This window comes from Lontra canadensis, unplaced genomic scaffold (genome assembly GCF_010015895.1).
Source record: "Lontra canadensis isolate GAN:19392208 unplaced genomic scaffold, GSC_riverotter_1.0 scaffold48, whole genome shotgun sequence".
Classification (NCBI taxonomy): domain Eukaryota; kingdom Metazoa; phylum Chordata; class Mammalia; order Carnivora; family Mustelidae; genus Lontra; species Lontra canadensis.
The window spans coordinates 4,314,415-4,335,780 of NW_022631042.1; the positions used below are offsets into that span (position 1 = coordinate 4,314,415).

At 33.3% G+C, this 21,366-nt stretch overlaps 1 protein-coding gene across 7 annotated transcripts in view; it reads left to right on the plus strand.

Moving 5' to 3' along the window:
- Positions 1 to 21,366, plus strand: part of CACNA2D1 (calcium voltage-gated channel auxiliary subunit alpha2delta 1) — a 496,060-nt gene that overhangs the window by 428,488 nt on the left and 46,206 nt on the right. For 2 of the 7 annotated variants that reach the window (XM_032873243.1, XM_032873245.1), the window contains exons 13-22: positions 472 to 550; positions 1,688 to 1,737; positions 3,148 to 3,237; positions 7,493 to 7,570; positions 9,438 to 9,512; positions 9,795 to 9,869; positions 13,040 to 13,096; positions 16,928 to 16,999; positions 18,429 to 18,500; positions 21,087 to 21,148. In XM_032873243.1, coding sequence (XP_032729134.1) covers positions 472 to 550; positions 1,688 to 1,737; positions 3,148 to 3,237; positions 7,493 to 7,570; positions 9,438 to 9,512; positions 9,795 to 9,869; positions 13,040 to 13,096; positions 16,928 to 16,999; positions 18,429 to 18,500; positions 21,087 to 21,148 — 710 coding nt within the window. The remainder of the gene's footprint in view (positions 1 to 471; positions 551 to 1,687; positions 1,738 to 3,147; positions 3,238 to 7,492; positions 7,571 to 9,437; positions 9,513 to 9,794; positions 9,870 to 13,039; positions 13,097 to 16,927; positions 17,000 to 18,428; positions 18,501 to 21,086; positions 21,149 to 21,366) is intronic. The other 5 variants (XM_032873246.1, XM_032873248.1, XM_032873247.1 and 2 more) reach the window with 3 other exon arrangements.

Consider the following 21,366-nt stretch of genomic DNA (forward strand, 5'->3'; position numbering starts at 1 on the left):
TGGTGTGAAAGTAGTGAAACTATCACTAAGATAATTGCCTTCAACAACTAAAAGCATGACCTCCCTCCTACCTACTTTGTTATAATCACATATTTATGAAATAGGAATTATTATTTCTACTGATTATTTTTTGTAGTGACTAGGTATGCGGATAATATGTTTGAACCAGGTGAGACAGGCGAAGTCGGGTGGGCGTAAAAGATGCCATTTCTTTGAATATGCAACCTTAGGATCGGGACCGGGTACCAGGCACCCAAGTACTGTCTTAAACTGAGTGACTGATGTCCCTGTTGAGAGTAGGTTATGGGGTTTCTCTCTGGTGACTTCCTGAAAGATTGACTGCCTTGATTTTTCTTGTCACATTTATCAGCTGAAAAGCATGCTTTCATTTGTTTTTTGCTTTGGCTCTTTTGTGTTGCCATCAGTTAAATTGCACGCAGCCTAACGGATCCTTGTGTTCCCATTCACCAGGTGCGCGTGTTCACATTTTCAGTTGGTCAGCATAATTATGACAGAGGACCTATTCAGTGGATGGCCTGTGAAAATAAAGGTAACAGATCTGCTTTCTCGACCGCATTTTAATACTAAAACTAAATTGGTAGTTGTTGTTCTACGTATTCTCTTTTAAGATCCAGTTGTAGCTAATGTTTACGGGAATAGAGACAAGTGTAAGATGTTGAATGTTGTTTTTTTGGTTTTTGTGGGTTTTTTTAGATTATTTGGGAGAGAGAGAGCAGGGCAGTGGGGGGCGTGGGTTGTGAGTGGCAGAGGGAAGGGGGAGAGAGAGTCTTTTTTAAGCAGCCCCCACATTGCTGATGCAGGCTCAGTCTCAGGACCCAAGCCAAAGCCAAGAGTCAGACACTTAACTGACTGGCCACCCAGGTATGCCAAGATGTTAAATGTGTTTTCTGCGGAGAAAACCCACACACAAAACACTTGGAAATTATTACTATTACTATTATAGTATATAAAAATTCAGACATTTGATCATATGATATCTGATATCATATATTGATATCATTCTATGCTTTATTTAAAGATACTTAATGCTACTCATCAAATAGAATCTTACCTGAAAAATTAGAAATGAACGAATATCTGAATTACATAAAACGTACATGTAAGAAAGTATGACATATAAGTTCCTTTTTTTCCTGAGTGGTTGAATTTTCTTTAAAATATCTTACACATTCCTAGGTAATTCTCGTTTTGTGTAGTGAGCCTCTGTTCCCTATGTACACAGAAAAAAAACTGAAAATGTTATTTGAAAAACTGATCACATAGCAATAAAGGGAACCTCAATTTATTACAAAAATCATATTTAGGCAAATATTTCATATAAATGTAATTGTCAGATACCCATTATCATGTGTCTTTAAGAATTTCTCCAGCAATAGAGTATTTTAAATAATGCCAGGTTCCCTACTGTGAAGTAGAAAAACCACATATATATCTGATACAGTTTATAAGAAACATAGTGAAATTTCTCACAAAGCTTATGCATTTGTTAGGGATATACATTAATCCAACCTTTTCTGCATTTATTGGTGGTATTGATATGTTAGTGTTTGCTCAATTAGAAGTGAAAAAAAAAGGTCTTTTTTCCTCCAAAGACCTAAAAAGTTTCGTGGCCATGTATGGTAATATGATATTTAGATATATAAAAATATGTATGTGTATGTTTCAGGTTATTATTATGAAATTCCTTCCATTGGAGCAATAAGAATCAATACTCAGGTATGGTTATTAAAAATTTGTTTAAATTATGTTTTCAAAGAAAAAGATGTTTCTTTGCTGCTTTAAATATGGCCAGTTGGAGAAAATAGGTGAAAGTGAAAAAATGATCCATAGTATTGTATTTGTAACGAAATGATGAGTATCATGGTGATGTATTGATTGCTGTTTCATTAAAGTTCCAAGTGTTTTCACATATTGAAAACTCAGGTAAAAAACTATGTGTGCTGTTCTTCTAAGATGTTAAAAACATCACCGAAAATAAATAAAATGAAAATTTACTAACAGTCTTGTTTCATTTAACTTGAACTCGGTTCTATTTCAGATGACTTAAATTAGTTTCTTCAAGGTACAGGTCCCACAAAGAAAGTTAAGCAATACTTAATCTGGACAAACTATATGGATTCTAACCAGAATTCAGATAACTTCTCAAATAACCTCTGTAGATCTATTTACCTGTTTAAAATAAAACTTTCAACAAGGAGATGATTTTTTCTATAACCATTTATTTTATTTTATTTTAATTATTGATTTTTTTTCAAATTTTTATTTAAATCCTAGTTAGTTAACATAAAGCGTAATACTGGTTTCAGGAGTAGAATGTAGTGATTCATCATTTACATGAAACACCCCATGCTTATCCCAACAAGTGCCTTCCTTATCCCCATCACACATTTAACCATTCAGTTTAAAATATGCCTGTTAAATAACCTTGTAGAGTGAAGCAAATTAATTTAAATGTATATTATTTTCAAGTATTCATAAAAATTTAAAATCCTTACTCAACTTTAAACATAACTGAGGATCCACAAAATAGACCGAGTCAAAATTGAACATAAATAACATGGCATCTGTAGAACTGAATACTGACTATGTTTTATGTTGAAATGAAACAGCAGCTGCACTTCAGTCTGATGTCTTACTTGGCACAAGTATTTCATTTATTTTTTGATATGTTTAAATGTAGCTTTGAATTTCAGCCAAACAATCTGTGATATGAAAGCAAGTATGCGGCTGCTTTATTATTTCACATTTGCGTGATTCCATCCAGTAAATCACAGAGACTTAAATAGTTTAGATTAACGTAAAGCAATTCACAAGGAACGTATTTCACTTATCATTGGCTGTACCTCAGAAAAAGAATGTTTTGTTATTAGAAAAAAACTGGGGTAGATCTATTGTATAAACAACATGAGCTGAATATTGTTGATTCAAAGTATGTAGAGATACCAGTTATGGTCTGTCCAAAATAGGAATTAAATGGTTATATATTTACTCTCTTTGAGTCCATATTTATTTTTACCTCTAGGTAATTTTCTTCTGTAGAGTTATTTTGGTTTTGTTTTTAGTATAGCATTTCCAGTTTTCAACCCCTTAACCTTTTCTTTCTTTTTTTCTTTTTTTTCTTAATAGGAATATTTGGATGTTCTGGGTAGACCAATGGTGTTAGCAGGAGACAAGGCTAAGCAAGTCCAATGGACAAATGTGTACCTGGATGCACTGGTAAGACACTGGCTCTTCAGCCACAGACCATCCTAACCAAAGCATGCAGCCATTTCTGCTACCTTCTAGGTGACATTTATCGTTTCCAAAAGTTCTTCTAGTGCAACCTTTTTTTGCTAGAATTTAGATAATACACTTAAAAACTTAGACTTGTCTAATCACAGATGTAAAGTGTTACTTTATTTTTTAGGTATTCTGTTATGAATGTGGGATTTTGAACCTCCAATCTTTTTTTTTTTTTAATTTTTTATTTATTTGACAGAGAGATCACAAGTAGGCAGAGAGGCAGGCAGAGAGAGAGGGGGAAGCAGGCTCCCTGCTGAGTGGAGAGCCCGATGCGGGGCTCGATCCCAGGACCCTGGGATCATGACCTGAGCTGAAGGCAGAGGCTTTAACCCACTGAGCCACCCAGGCGCCCCTCGAACCTCAAATCTTGAATTTGTGGCCCTTTCAATAACATTTTGAATTTTTATGTTAAAAAAAAAAAAAAAAGTACTGGGATGCCTGCGTGGCATAGTCGTTAAGCGTCTGCCTTCAGCTCAGGTCATGATCCCAGGGTCCTAGGATTGAGTCCCAAATCGGGCTCTCTGCTCAGAGGGAAGCCTGTTTGTCCCTCTCCCGCTCCCCCTGCTTGTGTTCCCTTTCTCACTGTCTCTCTCTATATAAAATAAATGAATAAAATCTTTAAAAAAATAGTATGCTAAAGTCATGTGAATGTATACCTGCTACTGCAGACTTTGAATAAAAATTGGAGGAAAGGTTTTTAAAGTAGACTTCAGCTAGCAGATGCATGTACAGCCTCCACAACTCAAGCCATACCCAACAAAGCTCAGAAGGAAATAGGCAAAGAATCTTAGCCTACTCTGAAGTCATCACAAACCTAATAACCTCTTTGTATGTAATCTCTGCTTTCAAATTCAACCCCATATTTTTATGGAAATAAGCCATTGAAATGATCAAACGTGGTATGATATAACAAAAACGTTACGTTTTCCATTGTGTAATGGAAGTTTTAATATAAGTATGCTATGGTATTTCAAAGCAGCGGTGCTCAGTTGGGGGTGATTTTGCCATGCACAGGTCATTAGCATGTATCTATGGATGTCTTCTATTATTGTGACTAGGATGGGGAGGGCTTGCCTCTGGCATCTCATCAGTAGAGGCCAGGGATTATGTGCTTATAGTAAACGTTGTCCAATACACAGGACGGTCCCCTCACTCCATGCATGTGCATACAACAAAGAATCATTCAGCTCAAAATAGCATTAGAGCTTAAGTTCAGAAAACTTGTTTAATGTACGTTTTACTTTTCCTAGTGTTAAAGTTATAAATAGTAAATAACATACTTAAGATTTATTCATATGCTTAATCTTGATGAGAGGACTTTATTGATGATTTGATTAATGTAATATATCAGGGAGAACCAAAATACTGAGCCCTGAAAAGTAAATGCTGATTCAATAACCCTTTCTCCTACTTAGAGTACAATTATATGCTGATACTACTTCTCTGAATGCAGTGATGACCCCAAAGAGCAAAATGCAATCCATTTAGAATTACTTATCATTTGGTTCTTGTAAAATAAACATATACAGGAAGTTGGAAGAAAAATAGGCACTATTAACAGCAGCTTTGCATGCTAAGAAAGATAAAGTGAAGCTTGCTTACCTCAAGTCCTAGCTAAAATTACCATCCAGTGTTCCAGTGTTCCTTCTTGACATCACATATTTATTTAAGGTCACATGGTCATCTAGGCTATGGTCAAAATGCCTCATTTTTCCGAATCCATCACAGGACAGGGTATGATAGGAGGAGTCAATAATTATGCCTTGTAGGATTTCCTATGACCAGAAGTTCATTAACCAGCAGTCTGCATTGTTGGTAAGCTTCTTACTGATAGCGCACGTGACGTTAGGGAGAGATTTTTGGTTCTAAATGTGCTGTTTAATAAGCTGAAACTAAATGTAAAACAAGGAAAAAAAAAAAAAAAAAGAGTCACAGGAATTGGCCAGCCAGTGGACACATAGAGCATTCTTTTACTAACTTGAGAATAAAAGTGAGTGTCTTGTATTTCTAATTACATGTCCATAATCTCTGCACGTCGAAGATTCACAGTATATGCTGTTCAGTGCATGCCGGTTACATTAAAAAAAAAAAAAAGTAAATATTCCAAGACCTATCCCAAGGCAAAAATGTAATAAACATAATGAGAACAATGAGAAGAACTCTGGCAATTCAGAAGAAAAAAAGCTGTGTATTTGGGGATGGTGTAGGGTGAGCTTAAACAGTTGGTGATAGTTTAGCTGAACTTGAGAGTTCAGGTGAGGTTTCTGCAGTTGGCGGGGAGCAGTGAAGCCACACAAAAAGGGTGCGGTATGATCGGGCAGGTGCTGGGTATGTTGGAAAGATGCTATCTCGGTCACTTGGAGGTAGGAACAGAAACAGGACTGGGACAGTATTGTGGATGGTTCATTTTATTTGGGAGGTAAAATGAGGTTCTTTGGACAAAAAGAAAGGTGAAAAGAGTTGGAATCAAGAAAATAAAAATATCACATAAATTCCTGGAGAACAGAAATCTTATTTCTCTTTTTTGTCCTCTAGAGACTGGCACAGTGTCTAGGAATAGAGTACAATTTTTTTGTCCTCTTAGTAAATGAGAGACAAAATAGAAATTGGGCACCAATGAGTTCATCAGTGATGTTGTCTCCTCTGTTAGAAGTCTAGTATCTTATTTTAGGGCAGATATTACCATATTTAGAAGCAAATTACCATCCTCTGTATAAATGCAAATGTGAGTGCTGATTGTCTCCATATATACTTTATCGTATATCATTCTAGCATTTTAAAAGCTGTGCATATATGTTGCAACTCAAATAGTAATTTCTCCGAAAGGAGTATTTACAGAATTATGTTTTGGAAACAAGTTGTATGAATTATCTATAATCTGACTTTATTGAGGTGAAAAATTTTCATCGGGAATGTGAACTTACATATTTAACTAAGGCTGTTTCCATTGTTGAATATTCTGGCTTACAACTCAATCGAGAGCCACCATGTGTATCATCGTGCACCAATTATGTGTAGCTGTTTTCTTAATTGTGTTTGTCCCAAACAACTTGGTATCTTGTTATACTAAAAGCCTCTGTGTGATTGTCCTTCCTTAATTCGGTTCCCATTGTTTTTGGGCTTCCCACATGATTATGAACTATTGCCCAAGACATTTTCTCCACGAAGCCGTGCTGTTTCTGGAATTAGAACAAGGGTCATGAGATGTTGATTTGGGGTTATTATTATTCACAAGAAGGTTATTAACATTTTCTCAGCCTAGCAAATTTGAAATTTTAAGCGGTAATTTTTAAATCATTTTAAAGTGTTGCTCTTTTGAAAATGTAGTTTTGACATGAAATAATGGCAAAACTATATGTAACTGCTATAGATAGCAGTAATAAAAGAAAAAAACTCTGACCTGAAAATCGGTTAATTTCCACCGCTCTCCTTGGATTCATTTAATATCTGAAATTATGTCCATTCTGATTAACACTAGGTCATTATTTTTGTTCATGTGTATTTTGCTTCATGACCAGACTGTTGGATTTGATGCTTACCGTTAGCTACATTATTTTACTTTGTCAAAAAGTACTATTCATTTTGGAGGGTATTTAGAAGCATTATTTCATCTTTAGAACAGCGTAGTATTTAACTAGACTGTTGCAGAAATGCAGTATTGATAGTGCGTTTCTTCTGTTTATCCTGCTCTACATCTGTGATGTAGCATGAAGCCTTTGGCTTAGGGCATGAAAAAATTAAGAATGAAGCTAGCAAAAGGAAGGCAAATAAATCCTATGAAACAGTATTTTATTATCAGCCTGCTGATGGAATCCCATGATGTCAGGTAAACTGTCACTGTGAACAGAAGGGTGGAAGGGCAGGGTGACTGAAATATTTAGTATCCTTTGATTTATTTATTTTTTTTAAAGTTATTTGCAGTGCTCTCTTGGGCTATTATTTTAGATGTTGCATACTTCAGTAGCTGCCTAATCGATTCTGATTATTTCCCAGACTTTTTCATTGACGTTTTAAAGAAAATAAAAATAGAAGTTTTTTAAAAAGCTTTCAAAATGCCTTAATAATTCTTTGTGTCTCTTTATAATGTAACCATAAAATCCAGAGTCAGTCAGATACCAGAGACTAATGCAGAATGACAAAGTTTAAATTGTAATTCTAATTTGCCTTTTCTTTCTGAATCTATTTTTAGGAACTAGGACTTGTCATTACTGGAACTCTTCCGGTCTTCAACATAACAGGCCAAGTTGAAAATAAGACAAACTTAAAGGTTAAAAGTTAATTGATAAAATTAATAATAATAAATGATAAATGGTGACGTTGAAGCTGAGTGTGGATAAGATATTTCTATAAGGAAATACATACAAAGTAACTGGCTTGTGAGACCAGAAGTAAGAGGGAACAGCTGCCTATGTGATAACCACCTGGGAAAAAGGAAATGCAGGTCAAGTTCTCTGTTTCCCCAGAGCCAGGATTCAACTTAACTCTATTTAAGTATGAACTGATGAGAGCACAAGTTCAGACTCTGGGAGTAATTACATGATAAATGGGCAATACTATGGTATCCCCCCCGCTTTTTTTTAATGTGTCTGAGATATCCTTGTAGCTCAGAAAGAAAAATCCCAAAACAAAAACCATGGTGATGTTTGTAGCCGGTGTATAGAGGTATATTTATTGAATCATTCCTCCTCCAACTCCCATTCAACCAATATTTTTTAATCATAACATAAGTGTCTGATTTAAAATGGATAATTCCCCATTTTTTTCTACTTTTTAAGATTCAAGAAAAATACTACATGAATTTCTTAGCAGTGTTGATTTCTGGAGCACTGGTAATATTAGTGCAATAAGATGCTACCAACTTAAGGTTCTGAAAAATCTATATCTTGTATTTGCTAAATTCCATTCCTTATTTTTCGAATACTCCTGATTTTGAAGGAGGGTTATGTTCCTATTTCTTAGCTTGCATCAGAAAGAATTTAGGATTGCAGGAAAAATTCAGATTTTTTTTAATACTAAATACTGATTTTATGGTTTGCTTGACGTTCCAGATTAGAGGGAAATTTATTTCCAGTTTATGGCATAATGAAATCTTCTGCACTTTCTATTCTTTGTTAGTTATTATAAATTTCAGTTGAGCTCTTTCTCTTTTAATACTGTGGCCATCAAAAACACTAGTTATTCCTCTTTGGGAAACCATTATTATTAAATATCTGTGGGATCTAAATCACTTAATCCATAGAAGAGTAATTGTCTAACTCTCAGATGGACTGTGTAAGGAATTGCTTTAATTAGGAACTTTTGTTTAGAGTAGGATTGGTCCCTGGCAAAAGAATATGATTGTTGACAAAACTTTCTCACTCTCTGTGTACCTGTACAAAATTCACAGTGTTCTCATAATAACTGTTGAGTGGATTTTATAATTTTCTTTGTAACATTTTATTTTGTAATTTACATAATTCTATTTGTAACAAAAATTCACAATTCTAAATTTTAACACCATTTTCATCTTTAACGTCCCTGGGAAGAATATGATAGCAGTTTGCCACCTAGCCCTGTTGACTTGGAACTAAAGTTTTGATGCCCATTGTTTCATATTTAGAAGTTACCGGCACTGAGAAACAGGGTCTTGAGGGTTTCTGCTGTTTTATTACAATGAGGTCACATACTTTTCAGGATAGGTACAGTCAACAACCAAAAAAAAAAAAAATTCCATTGTTTTCTCATTTCACATTACCTAATATCTTCAGGCCAGACATTTTTGTGATTTTTTTAATCACAGTATACCACAGTCAGTCACAAAGTACTCTCTCATATATAACGACAACTGACTATACAGAGTGATTAAAATAAATAATAGAGAGAACAAATACAAGCAGAGGCATCAAAGAAAAATTTCCTATTTTTTCTATTTTAGCTGCACTTATCAAGATGTCAATTTTTAAAGTGAAATGATAATCATAAAGTTGTGGGTGAGAATCATTGTAGACTGATACCCAAAAGTGTCTCACCCTTATTATGTTTTAGCTAGTATGGAATACAACTTGTCAAGCAAAGGATGAGCGTATGTAACAATTGTGTAGAAATATATGTGTTTTGAGTATAAAATAACTTCCTTTTTGCTATTTCATTAATAGAACCAGCTGATTCTTGGTGTGATGGGAGTTGATGTGTCTTTGGAAGATATTAAACGACTAACCCCACGTTTTACAGTAAGATGAAATTTACTTTTTGGGTATCTTTTTCATTTTAGAGCTTTGTACTAATTTAGCTTGTCTATAAAGTATTTAAGTAGTTCTCAAAATCATGTGCAGTTAACTTCATGAAAGAGCTAAATGTTAAAAAGGATCTTAAAATATAAAGATACCATGTTATCTTTCCTCATGCTTTAAAATGTATTGAAGATTTTTTTCTTTTAAAGAATGTGATTTCTGGTTGTGATTCAGACATCTTGAAAGTTTTGTTTTTTGTTTTTTGTTTTTTGTTTTTCCCAGCTGTGCCCCAATGGCTATTATTTTGCAATTGATCCTAATGGTTATGTTTTATTACACCCAAATCTTCAGCCAAAGGTATGTATATAATATGTTTATAGTGACTTATGCAATTCTGTAAAATTAATAGTTAGTGTTAAACTCACTACACAGGACTACATATAAAAGAACGTTATACCTATAATGTTAATGGATGACAAGACCACAGTTTATAGCATATGAAAGTGTGAAAGCAGGTCTCATTTTTCTCTTACCAATTCAGCTATCCCATATTTCTATCGAATATTTAACTAACCAGTATTCACACCTCAGAGACCGCCATTATCGCCCCTGCCTGAGTTCACACATCCCACTTGGGATTGTCATTAACGTGGGAAGGTAGTGAGGAGATTGCCCCAGATGGGTGTGAACCTGATAAGTGTAAGTAATGTTCCTCTGTGCTCAGGCCACATGTTCCAACACCCTTTTTTTCTGGTAATTATCTCTCCTTTTCATCTCCCAGAGGGCTTTTCTTTATACTTTTGGACAGGCTTATGAAACTATGAATGAAAATCAGTTAAGTAAAACTCCACAGGATGGGCTTCAGAAATGAGCCCGGTGGTGGGTATTAAGGAGGGCACTATTGCATGGAGCACTGGGTGTGGTGCGTAAATAATGAATGCTGGAACACTGAAAAAAAAAAAGAAATGGGAAGTGTTTATTCATCAGGGAGTTGTGCAGAAGGGATAACATTCCATAGATAAACCATTTTATCCTAATCTTTATGCCAAGATATAAAATATTTTCCTACATGTCTCCTCCAACTTATTTCACTTTCCATTAGTGCTTCACAGGTGGGGTAAATATATATTTATCTAGAAGCAAAAAGTGGCACAACCTTCCTATATTACGTAGTTGTAATTTATAAGCATCTTCAAGATACTGTTTAACTTTGAAGATAATTCTGAAGATACTTTAACCCATGCTGGAGGGAAATACATTGGAATTTAGGCTTACTACCTTCTTTTCCTCAGCCACGGGAATTTGATGTTCGTGATATTTTAGGGCATACAGAAGGAGGTGCATAAACACATACATTTAATATTGAGTCATTTAAATATTCCAGTCAATGATAATTAAGAACCACTGAAATTGAATACAAAACCATACTAAGTGATTACAATAAATAGTGTCAATTTTAATTCTACTTTGGAAGGTTCATCTAAAATCCATCGTGATGTAAATATTAGCTAATCAAATGTAGCTCCTGATCACCCTGCATTATTTCTCAGTGGCTTTTTTAAAATTATAAATGTAGTATAGGCATTTTTCCCATTATTATGAATCTATCACAGCTCTTTATAAACATGTCTATTAAGTTCTTCTTCATAAAGTTATTTATGATTAGCTAAATAGTCTATGATTTGTCACAGTTGAAAATTTCTATCTTTCTAAATCATTCTTAAGATTTTTTAAAAATTTGCAATATTATTCTTTGGTCTTTGTTTATCCAGTATATTTTCAATTATATTTCCACAACTGAAGTGATTTAAAAGCAGTAACAGTATTATGTGCTGAAGGGTGTGAAGGATCCCCATTTTTATGATGGTAGGTCTTAACCCCTTCCCCCAAAGGAACTTTATTATTTAGACAAAAAATAAAAAAGAATAATGAGAATAATGCACATATGATATATGATATAAATCTATCACTTAGAGGCAGTAATTTGAAAAACGTTTTCCCCTTCTATACACTCTACTAATAACCAGTATTTATGGAGAAATTTTTTTTTTACCTCTTTGATGTTAACATACATTTGGCTCAGATTTGGAATAATTTACTAAAACTCATAAAATTACAATGAGAATATAAATTCTATAGAAACCCTTATTATAGCCCAAGTGATTTTTCTTCAAGAGTATGTCAGCTTTTCATATTTTTATATAGGAAATTATTATAAGCAAGTATGCAACAAAGATATTTAGAAAATGTTATTTTACAGAACCATTAAAATATGTTTGAACAATCAATGAGTTCTTTTTTCTGAAATTCATGCTTGTGAATTAAAATGCTTGTGAATTCTCAGATTAAACGTGATGATTTCTATTTTGTGGGTGATGGTACATGCTATACAGGTAGATAAGAGAACCTCATAAAAGGACCATACGGTGTAAGATTTTAGAAATTGACAAGTACAAAGGACCCATATGGTAACAGCTAGTGTACTAACAAAATTATTCTCAACCTGTTCATCAGAAATATACCAGTAGAAATAAAGGAAGATAATGCTCTGTTTCTGTAGTATCCCTTATTATTTAACAAGGTCAAAGTTTAGTGTTATTACAAGTATTCTTTGCTGAGCGCCTTGTGTTTGCTTCCTGAAACTATAATCTTAAATTATCAGTATAATTTTGTAGTTTGTAGAAAGCAGTATGAATATCCTTTAAAAAGACTTGGTAACAGGAAATAAAGTAGCTATAAAACTTTGTTTATCTAATTTTCTAAGGAATACTATTTCTCAGAGCATACTGTCTCTACCGTGACCACATTTTAACAAATACTGGATTATGTATACTGCTTTGTTTCCAAATGCATTTTAAATTTCTTCCATTTTGTTTCATGGAAATAACCAGATCAGGTATACTTACTAGATACCTAATTTTGGTCAATCCTAAGAAATATTTACTGTATAGGAAATTGGACATAATCTTTTATTTTTTAGAAGTCAATATTTTAGAATTCAATATTTAAAATAAGTCTACAAAAATTATAAAAAATAGAATACATTTTACAATGTTAGGATTAAATTCTCCTTTAGTTCCACGGATAAAACATTTGGTAACACTTCAGAAGACAAGGCACAAATTTTAGGGGTTTAATATTAACACTTTTCAGTATCCTATAGTATTTATATTTGAACACATTTGAATCATGTAAATTCTAAAATTTGCTTTTTTTTTCTTTTAATCAGCATAAAAGTTGTCTGAGGCAAACTATCTTTCTCACTTCCCAAATATGTATTTCTTTGGAGGAAAAAAAAAATGGAAAATGAGTCATTTTGCTAAACATTTTTTTGAGTATTTCTACTAGCATAAATTTTTTTATTCACCACAAATATTTTTAAACTTTCATTTTATTTGTTGACTCATCATGAACGCTGTGGTACCTCTTTCTGATCAAGGAACTATCTCATAAAATTTACTGTAGGGTAGAAGCCTTACCTGTGTTGATATGTAGCACGATGAATTACCATCTTTCTGTTGCTTCAGCCTATTGGTGTAGGTATACCAACAATTAATTTAAGAAAAAGGAGACCCAATGTTCAGGTAACTGTGAATGAAGCTAGCAGTGGCTTCAAATTTGCTAAATCAGAGTTGAGATTAAGCTTCTCTTCCTAAAAGCATATGATTAATGCTGCCTTTCTTGACCTCAAGCTTCCAGAGCATGAGTTGGAGATGAGCATCATTCCTCAATAAACTGGAGCAAAAATGTTATTAATGATGGCAGAGGGTATGCATTTGCTAACTCAAGATTGCTGGCAAACTATGTAATTCATTAATCAGAGCAATCATAATGAGATGGCCTCTAAAAATAAATTTGTTATTAAATATTGTGACATTAGTGTCAAATCCATGTAATCCTAACAATGGTTTGTAAAATTAACTTCTAAGTGGAAATAAAAATACAACTCTGATGGGGTAGTTTCTATAAATCATAAAATTTAAGCCAAATTTCTTTGTATTTCTAAAGTGTATTTGGGGATTAGAGGTTAGAAAAATTTCCCTTAAGCTAACTAACATGTCCAGAATTGCAAATAAAGGTGCATTTTTATTGCCTGACAAGCTCATGGCAAATCTTTTCTCTTTTGTTAGCAAAATTTAAATGTTATTTTAGGTACGCATATTTCTATAGTTACACTAAAAATCATCAGAAAGGATACTTCTCCAGTTTAGTGCAGTATAGTAAGGGAATTAGTACAGTAAGACAATTTCAGAATTCTAAAGGAAGTTCAGTGTGACTTAATGTTTTACATATAAGTCTGTCATTGCTTTAAAATAAAATTAATGATATAGTGGAGATGTAGTATGATAGTAAGAAGAGATTATTCAACTGTGAACTAGTAAAACAGAATTTTACGTTAGTTGTACTAACGGCTAATACTGTATCTTTGAGGAGTTCATTAAACCCCATCTTACTTTAATTTCTTAACCTGAAAAGCAGGAGGATTGAACTAAGAATAATTGTTTCTTTTTATCCTACGTTGTATGTTCCCCCAGGAAATTAAATATACATGTTGATCTCCAGCTCCCTCTCCTGCAAATTCTGATTTAATATGCCCAGGGATGGGAACCAGGTTAATGAATAGTGTTTCAAATTTTCCAGGTTGTTCTCAAGTGCAGAGACCCTTCTGGTTTCTTGTAGCTCTAGAATTCTGTGCATTCTGATCTTCATGTTGTTGTATCAGTCTTCATATCTTTTATGATAACTGTAGAGGTTAAAATTCTATTTATGTCTTATCTTGATTTATTCAATTGTTTTATATTACTCTCCTTGCATGCTTCTTTTTGTGTATTCAATGATACTTTTTCATTCATGTACATTTTAGTGAATTTTCATTTTTATTGTACTTTCAAATATTGCATGTAAATATTGGGATATAATTTGAAAATAAACAACCTAAAAAATGGTTTGTTTTATTTTCCTTTTCCTTCTAAGGAAAGCTGAAATGGCAAATTGGTGACCACACAAGATTTTTTAATTTGGAAAAATATTATTTGAAGTAGATAGTAATTTTCATAATACTAGCCATTAAGTATTTCCATTTAAAATTTGTGTAAAAGCCTACTTTAGTTCTACAAATGATGTTGTTTTTATGTCAGCTGATGTTAAAATTTTGTACATGAGCAATGTTAGATATTAAAATACCAAACAAAAGCATTGGGACAGAAGGGACTTGATTCCCTTCTTGGGAATCAAGACTTGCTTGGTGCTTTTTTTTTACTAGAAGATTCTACTTCCAGGTTTTTCAATCACTGTGCCTGTGATTGGTCTTTTAAAAAATGGTCAGCTAGCTTGCCATTTAAAAAGTACAAGTTATGCATTGACATTTTGCTTTTATGATTTCATTCTCTTCTCTGTGTCTTTATATGTTGGATTGGGACATGATCTTCATATTGCCAATTCTTCCTGATAATGCCTCCTCCATGCATGCTGTTTGGGTCTGGTCATGCTATGCATTATCCATTGCATGTAAGATAATATTCTCATTTATGTTTATATTTTATCATTTTGATTATCTTGACTTTGTTTTGCAGTGAGTGTGTTAAATTCTTAATGCTGTTACGGTGTTGTGTGAAGATGATTTATTTCAGGGGACTTTAAAGAAGCAATTCTGAATAATATTGTCCACTTTAGAGTATCCTTTTGCTAGTGACTTCCTTGGTTTGGTATTTTAAGTAAAGGATTATAATTATTTTTGGTATTGATTTTTATTTTCTCCTTATGAAATATGCTACATTTCCAATGAGTATTTCTTCTGAGGCAGTATGTTGCTGTCCAAACAGTGGTCAGTATTATCACCCTATTAAACAATCTAATTTTCAGTATTCTAGACCCTTCTGACTCAAGATACCAAGCTCATGAGCAGTGAATATTTTTTTAATAAAAGTGCCAGACACAGTTGAGATTGTTTTTTCATTTGCCTTTAAGAGTACCCATTCACCAAAACATGGGAATCATAAACTTTGATTATTTAAATAGAGTTATTCCTTGAAGGAAGGCATTTTTTTTTCTCAATTATAAAATAAACATGTGCCATATATAATGTCATTCAGCGTTTGAAATAAGTGTTTAGTTTTAACACATTTTTAATTACTATTATTGTTTTGGGTAGTCAGTCTTCCTAAAACTGTTTATAATAGTGATACTCTGGTTCATTTGGTGGTTTAAGAAAATTAAAAATTTTCTAAAAATAATCTGAACATGTTTTGGAAGAGCCCGTGATGCTGAAATCATTAAAATTCCAGTGACCTTGCGCTAATACAGAAAAATTTGTATTTTTTACTTCTGTCTCATTAAATACCACATCATGGTGGTATTTATTTTAGTAAACATTAAAAACCCAGTTTCTAAAATTAAGTAGTTGTAAAACTGTGGACGCCTGTTAGGACTGTATTATTGTAATAAACTTTGATATTCTTTTACGGCATGTTCTATTACTTAGTGGTGTTATAAGAGCCTCAGTGTATTTTTGTTTATCAAATAATTGAATAAGTTCATTTTATGATTGAGAAAGTTCTTTAAATGTCATCTGAGGTGAATTTGCCAGGCTAACGGTTTTATTTGATATATTTATGTAAATAAAGAATCTGCCTTGTTCCTCAGTTAATTGTCCTTATTATTGCACACCCGCAAGAAGAAGCAGTAGGAGATATAAAGCAGGAGACCATATTTAGTGAACCCAAGGGTTGTTATTTTAGTTAAATTTTAATTACAATAGCTTATCTTTATTCAAGTGCTTGTGACTTGACCACAAATTTTATCTTATAAGGTTTATTTAATTTGATTTGCTAAAATATGTCACATTTCTGAGATTCCAATATATGAAGTAAACTTGGATTTTTTTAATGCTTCCTAAGAATATGCTTAGAAGAGTTAGTTTCACATAGCAAATTCAAATGTAGTTTTTAAAAGATTTTTCCCTCATATTACTTCTTTTTATAGAATATAAAGAGTGTGAATTACTTTTATGTTGCCCGGTCTAACTGCCAAATATGTTATCCAGATGGGTTTATTTTGCTCCTTTCCAATCCTAATTAAAGGAAAGAAAGTTGTGAGTTAGACCTTCAACTGTCCAGTTCTCACAGAACTTGTAATTACAAATGTAGTATCTAACACAGCACTCAAAATGAAACTGTCTTTGGTTGGTGGCAAATTAAAATTTTCCTGCTACACCTAAAGCTCAAATCCCTAGCCTACTTATTGTTATTTTAAAATATATGTATAGGAAACTGTATATGTTTATGTAGCTATTTAATATACCTTAGGTAAGTAACATCTATAGAATTATTTTCATATTTGAATATACACTAAATTATTTATATATAGCATTTTTTTACAATGTTGTATATGCTTAATTATTATTATTTTCTGTGTAGAACCCCAAATCTCAGGAGCCAGTAACTTTGGATTTCCTTGATGCAGAATTAGAGAATGACATTAAGGTGGAGGTGAGTGAACGCCCGACTAGTACTCTCGGGCCCGATGCTGAGGCTCATCGGGCCCACAGTACCCGTTGAACAGCTTCACTGTGTTAGCTTCTCTCCTAGGTACTAGGTACACAGTGATGAATGTTCTTTGTCTTTAAAATATCTAGATCCTGGGTTCTCTCATCCAAACTGTCATATGGAAAGGAATCAATATTTTAATTTAGGTGTGACATTAGTTTGTTCCTTTCTCATTCCATATGTAGAGATGTTTCAGTATTTCAGTACAAACGTAACTTGTAAATTTCAGTACACAACATAGAGATTGAGGACATTGCTGTAGAGTTGGAAGAAAAGTTGGAGGGCATCTAACCACCCAGAAAGTAACCTGAGGAGAAAACCTGCCATGTTTGTCTTAGTACCCTTGACCCAGAAATTTCTGTTTTATTTCAAAACCAAAATTGCATGCCATTTCCTCTGAGAGGATCTTCTATAATAATGAGGATAATAATTAAAAATAACAATATTTATTAAGCACATAATGTGGGTCAGTCATAGATTCTCAAGAGCCTTTGAAGTAAGTACTGTCTTTATATGATCATTATTTGTCATACTGATGGTATGTTTTAAGTCCAGAGGGTTAAAAAGCCTGTATCCAGCTACTCAGCCAGTAAGTGGCAGGACTGGCATTTGAACCAGGCTCTTGCGCTTCAGAGCAAAGATTTCTTCTAGAATTTGTCAAAGAGCGTCTTAATATGCACTTGCTTTACAGCATTTTCCACATTGACTCCCTCATTGTAGAACAACAGAATTTAATTATTATTACTACCCAAGTCCAAGGCTAGTGCTGGGATGTCTTAGGTGTTTAATGAATGTTTGTTATAAATTATTTCAAAATGAGAGAGCAGGATCATGTAATGTTGCAGAGTGTGGTCTTTGGACCCTCATGCCATGGGGTGATTGTAATAATACTATCTAACCTGTTACGGCTCAGTTTCCCCTCTGTCAGTCCCGTAAAGTAATTGCCCATTTTTTCATTAACATTTAAAAAATTAATGATGAGACTCTGAAAAACAATCTGAGGGGTTTGAAGGGGCGGGGGGTGGGAGGTTGGGGGAACCGGGTGGTGGGTATTAGAGAGGGCACGGATTGCATGGAGCACTGGGTGTGGTGCAAAAAACAATGAATACTGTTACGCTGAAAAGAAATAAAAAATTAAAAAATTAATGATGAGGATACTTAATTAAGGATGCCTCTATTATTATGACTATAATGGGATAACTTTTAAAAAGAATACGCCCAAAGACAACTACAACTACTAGTATAACCACCCTAGTATTTTTATTCAGTCTCTTCTAAAACAAGGTATAAACATTAAGAAACAAGTACTTTAATAATCACACTTTGGTAATCAAGTGAATACTTGCAAAACGATTCTTTCCTCTTCCTGTAGATTCGAAATAAAATGATCGATGGAGAGAGTGGAGAAAAAACATTTAGAACTCTGGTTAAATCTCAAGATGAGGTAAGAATTGAGTCAGGCTTACTCTTAAGTAAAATGTATAGATCAATAATGATATTGGTAGTTTGTCTTTCCTGTTAAAGCAGTATTTATAAAACAGATGTCTCAAGTAAATACATGTTTTTAAGACTTTCCTTGCTGAAGGATATCTTAAATATATTTTAAACTCTTTAATATTTGTTAAACATTTTGCTTTATGTTTCTTGATGTTGTTTTACATTTTATCAACACTATGTTCTTGAAAATTATATTTTAGGTCTCATTTTTTATCATCATAGAAAATAGAGCACCCAATTTAATGTTGTGCCATCTTCTCTTAGGGCATTTCAGTCATGCAAAATTGAAGTTAATATTTAAAACTGTATGCATTAAATGATCTGTGCATGCACATGTTCTAATTTGTTGAGTTTCATATATTATTTTGTTTTTTTGTTATTTGTCTACTTTTGTTTGGCTTATCTTCCTTCACTATTTATGCACTTTATAATTCCTTGCATTTAAATCTGAAATTAAATCAAGGGGTAGCACAACTATACCCAGAAATTACTGGTACAGATATGTAATACACATATTGTTTTACCTTGATGTAGAAGAACTCTGTACAAGAGCAGTGTGTCTATCCGTTATCAGTCGTATGTGGAGTAAATACACAGACATTAATATATTTGAATATTTGAAAAATACACAGAATCCAGAGGCTTTGGAGCCTGGAAATATAAGTGTTTTTGTTTAACTTCTATCCTTTCCCTCACAGTGCCATCATTTTAAATGTAAACATTTCTTTTGAATTCCTCAGCAGATCTTTCTCTAAGATGGGAGCTAGGATCCAAATAGGATCCTCCATTAGCACTTGGCTTTTCTCACTTAATATCGTTAGGAGTCCCCATTACCAGAAGACAGGAGGAGGTATATATCAATTTCAGTCATTGTTGAAACTTCAATTCTCTTTCCTTAGACTGTAGCCGTGTTCTTTACCCATCCTCTCTTTGAGGAAAGATGTAAACCATTAAGCAGTTCTGCTGACTTTTCCGTGTTGTTCGGCCAAGAACTCTTTGCCCTGCACTTTCTTTCCTCAACTTATAAATTAATTTTGTTTATATTAAGTCACATTGATGTTTTCCTCCTTTAGTTTACCACAAATTCCTCTAACCAATATGTAGACTTTTCTTATTAACCATCTAACCACTTGCAGACTTTCCTTATTAATAATATTGAAAGAAAATATTATCTTGTATGTTTACTTTTTTAATCTGATATACTGTTTTTAACTTGCTGAACATCACTAATTTGACATTTTTTTTTAAAGATTTTATTTATTTTTTATTTATCTGGCAGACAGAGATCACAAGTAGGCAGAGAGAGAGAGAGGAGGAAGCAGGCTTCCCTGCTAAGCAGAGAGCCCGATGTGGGGCTCGATCCCAAGACCCTGGGATCATGACCTGAGCTGAAGGCAGAGGCTTTAACCCACTGAGCCACCCAGGCGCCCTTTGACATTTTTTTTATGAGTGGTATGAAATACATGAACATTATTTCTTTTCTTTTTTAAGAATCTCACTAGTCCAAAAACTTCCTCATCAGTTCCTGTTCTCCCTCCCTCCATCCTCCACACACGTAAACCAGAGGAATATTTGATGAATAAAGCAACATGTATGATTGCTTTAAAATGAATTTGGCATCATAAATTTCCTTCATCCTGTCAATTTAGATATTTTAGAAGATTTATATATTTTTATTTCATCAATAAATTGTAGAACAGAATAGTATTTTGTCCAGGGGTTGATTAAATTAGACAGTGATTGTAAAGTACTTAGTGTATTGCCTAAAACAAAGTAACATATCAGTGAAGATTGTTGTTCTATGAGGATGATAAAGCTGGAGAGAACTAGAAAAATATGAAAATGTATATATGCCTTCACCATACCTAATGAAAGAAAGAATGATAATTTCTTTACTAGTATTCGGTAGCGACATATGAAGAATTCTGTATCCATCATGGTGTTGAGCTCTGTACTTCCTTTTCCTGGTGGATTTAGTTGTTTTTCTGACCCTCACTGGTACAAAGTAATTAGTTTCTTATGATAAATACTATAACAATGGCTTAATACGAACAGTAATACGCTAACCATATGTTTGGATCTAGAAACAGTGCGTTAACTTCCTGAGATTACCAATTTCTCACAAACACACTCTAGTATGAAAATATCTGAGGCTTATCTAATCTATCCTGGTCCTATTTTATTATTAAAATTTGGTTTTTAGAAAATGTTTTCAAAGGTTTGAAGTTAATAATTCAACATGAATTACTAAGATTTTGCACTTGAAAATCTTTAAAAGTCATGTGCAGGTATTTATTTTTGTCCTAAAATTTTGCTTTACTCACATGCATGCATATGCACATGCACACTCGCGCGCACACACACACACACACACACACACCCGTAACAATTAATAAATGTAGAATAGATCATTTGTGAGGGGAGGGTATTGAATGACCACAGAATTTATAAATAAATTTTAGTGTTCCGCTTTTCATATAAGTTCACATAGGTTTTATAATGTGGTAACAACCATATCAAACTTTTTTTGTAGAGGTACATTGACAAAGGAAACAGGACATACACATGGACTCCTGTGAATGGCACAGATTACAGGTAACTAATTAGATTTACATATGCATTATATACAAGAGTTTTCTGTTGAGTGTCTTTCACCTATTTCTAGTAGCAATTTTTGCAGTAGATAAATATTAAGTCCTTGCATTTTTAGAAACTATTTTCATTATAATTAAAACAGAAGAGTTATTCTTTCCAGTGTAAAAATGTATTAAAATTATAGCTCTGATTTTCAAAATGGAAAAGATGGAAAAAAG